The 3,022-nt window shown below is 34.2% G+C and overlaps 2 protein-coding genes across 2 annotated transcripts in view; one reads left to right on the top strand and one right to left on the bottom strand.

Moving 5' to 3' along the window:
- The window catches only part of CBG23786, a gene marked incomplete at both ends in the record, with an annotated part of 4,025 nt that extends 2,821 nt beyond the window's left edge, over positions 1 to 1,204 (top strand). Inside the window, 2 exons of the mRNA XM_002647866.2 lie at positions 774 to 918; positions 968 to 1,204. Coding sequence (XP_002647912.2) covers positions 774 to 918; positions 968 to 1,204 — 382 coding nt within the window. The remainder of the gene's footprint in view (positions 1 to 773; positions 919 to 967) is intronic.
- Positions 1,205 to 2,271: 1,067 nt separating this feature from the next.
- CBG23787 overlaps positions 2,272 to 3,022 on the bottom strand; it is a gene marked incomplete at both ends in the record, with an annotated part of 834 nt that continues 83 nt past the window's right edge. Inside the window, one exon of the mRNA XM_002647867.2 lies at positions 2,272 to 3,022. This exon is cut by the window's right edge and continues 83 nt beyond it. Within this exon, the coding sequence (XP_002647913.2) occupies positions 2,272 to 3,022 (751 nt within the window).

The raw sequence follows: 3,022 nt of genomic DNA on the forward strand, positions 1-3,022 counted from the left end.
AATTCGGATATTCAGAAATTTAGACATTCAGAAATTCGGAAATTCAGAAATTCAGAAATTCGGAAATTCAGAAATTCAGACATTTAGAAATTCAGAAATTCAGAAATTCAGAAATTCAGAAATTCAGAAATTCAGAAATTCAGAAATTCAGAAATTCAGAAATTCAGAAATTCAGAAATTCAGAAATTCAGAAATTCAGAAATTCAGAAATTCAGAAATTCAGAAATTCAGAAATTCAGAAATTCAGAAATTCAGAAATTCAGAAATTCAGAAATTCAGAAATTCAGAAATTTAGAAATTCAGAAATTCGGATATTCAGAAATTTAGAAATTCAGAAATTCGGAAATTCAGAAATTCAGAAATTCGGAAATTCAGAAATTCAGACATTTAGAAATTCAGAAATTCAGAAATTCAGAAATTCAGAAATTCAGCAATTCAGAAATTCAGAAATTCAGAAATTCAGAAATTCAGAAATTCAGAAATTCAGAAATTCAGAAATTCAGAAATTCAGAAATTCAGAAATTCAGAAATTCAGAAATTAGGAAATTCAGAAATTTAGAAATTCAGAAATTCAGAAATTCAGAAATTCAGAAATTCAGAAATTCAGAAATTCAGAAATTAGGAAATTCAGAAATTTAGAAATTCAGAAATTCAGAAATTCAGAAATTCAGAAATTCAGAAATTCAGAAATTCAGAAATTCGGAAAAATTCTGAAAAGTTTAAAACATAAGAATTCCACAATTCAAAATCCCGAAATTTCAAAAATTTTCCAGTTGGCGCCAAATCATGGTGGATGTCAAAAAGACCGGAGAAGCGATTGAAAAACGCAAAAAAGTCAAAGAAATGATTGGGCAAAGTGTGAGATCGAGAAGTTCAAAATCCAATAGAATCTATTTGAGTCCCCGGAAACCGTTGGCGGTAATTTGAATTTTTCAATCATTTAAACATTTCAAAGATTCTTTTTTAGAATTCCGACTACGAAGCCTTGGAGGATGATCCAATTCAAATGAAAAATGAAATTATGGATTCAGAAACTGAGGATTCTAAGAAAATGAACGTTGAAGATATGCTCAAAAGATTTCAGGACCATCCAGAAGAAATTCTGAGCAATGATGCTCCAGAAATTCTGAATATGACCGGTCAGGAGACAGAAGCCGTCTTAAGGATCAAGTTGATCAGAGAAGGTGTGTTCTCTAGCTCGTAACCTAATTTTTTTTCGATTTTGTAGGTCATGACCTATTTTTTTGAAATTTCTAGGCCATGGCCTAATTTATGGATTTTCTAGGTCATCACCTAATTTTTCCATTTTCTAGGCCACCAATTTATCGAAAAAAAAGTTTTGAAAAAATTTTTTCGAGGAATTCCACGAGGAATTTTTTTCGAGAAATTTCTTCGAAAATTTCTCGGAAAAGGCATTTTTCGAAATATTTTTTCTCGAAAAGACACACTGGTTATGACCTAATTTTGGATTTTCTAGGCCACCACCTGATTTTTTGATTTTCTAGGCCATGGCCTAATTTTTTGAGATTTCTAGGCCACCACCTAATTTATGGATTTTCGGCTCTAGTATGAAATTCTGGTCCTTAAAAAAAATTCTGGTCCTTAGAAAAAATTCTGGTCCTTAAAAAAAATTCTGGTCCTTAAAAAAAATTCTGGTCCTTAAAAAAAATTCTGGTCCTTAAAAAATTCTGGTCCTTAAAAAAAATTCTGGTCCTTAAAAAAAATTCTGGTCCTTAAAAAATTCTGGTCCTTAAAAAAAAATTCTGGTCCTTAAAAAAAAATTCTGGTCCTTAAAAAAAATTCTGGTCCTTAAAAAAAATTCTGGTCCTTAAAAAAAATTCTGGTCCTTAAAAAAAAATTCTGGTCCTTAAAAAAAAATTCTGGACCTTAAAAAAAAATTCTGGTCCTTAAAAAAAATTCTGGACCTTAAAAAAAAATTCTGGTCCTTAAAGAAAGATGTGGGTATTTGAATAGCTTTCATGTTTTTGTTTGAAAATTTGGTTAGATTGAAACGTTTATTTATTCCAATCATGTTTTCAATAGTTTTGATGTTTTAAAAATAATTTTTTTTGTAATTTTGATTTTTATTCAGAAGAAGGTATAAGACTAAAAGGTGTGGCATATAAGAATTAGAGAGGATAAATAGTTCAGAACACAAAAAAAAAGAATATCGGTTGCAACAAGATGATCTTATCCGCGTCCTTTGAACTTCCTTCGGCCGGTGAAAGTGGATTTTAGAGTAGTGGTTGTGAATCTTGGAGTAATGGTAGTCTATCTTGGAGTGGTGGTAGTGGGCCGCCCGCGTCTTCTTCTATCATTCCGAGTCTTCTGAGTGGTGATGGTTGTTTGTCTCGTTTCAGGGGCAGACGTCGTCCGTTTCGTACGAGGTTCTGTCGTGGTTCGTCTCGACTGATGGGAAGTTGTTCGTCTTGTTCTCATGGTGGTCGTGGTCCTCATGGTTGCTGTGGTTGTGATGGTGGTTGTAGGATCAGCTTTTCGACTTTGTGTCTTCTTCCGAGGTTTTCGAGTTTTGGTCGTCGTTTGCCTTGGTGTAGTTGACGAAATTGGTCTGTTGGTTTTGATAATCATTTCTGGCTTAGAAGAGGTGGTGGTTCTCATTGTAGAAGCGGTAGAAGAACTTCGACGTTCGTTTCTATTTCGATTCAAACGAGCAGCCATTGTGGTTTGTCTTGTTGAAAATGTAAAGGCGCGATTGTTTCTTTCATTTCGTTGTTTGGGAGCAAATGAAACTCTATCAGAATCGAACTGTTTTCTTTTTCTGAAGATTTTCGTGGTCGGTGCTTCAGTCAATTGATCTTCCTCTTCCTGTTCATCTTCGTACTCATCTTCCTGATTCTTTTCCTGCTCCTCATCCTGCTCCTTATCCTGCTCCTCATCCTGCTCCTCATCCTGCTCCTCATCCTGCTCCTCTTTTTGTCTCTCATCCTCGCCTTCTCCCTCCTGCTCTCCGTTTTGCTCTTCTTCCTGCTCTCTCTCCTGCTCTTCCTCAAACTCTGGTTCA

The sequence above is a fragment of the Caenorhabditis briggsae genome (genome assembly GCF_000004555.2).
Source record: "Caenorhabditis briggsae AF16 supercontig from assembly CB4, cb25.NA_041, whole genome shotgun sequence".
NCBI classification, from domain to species: Eukaryota; Metazoa; Nematoda; class Chromadorea; order Rhabditida; family Rhabditidae; genus Caenorhabditis; species Caenorhabditis briggsae.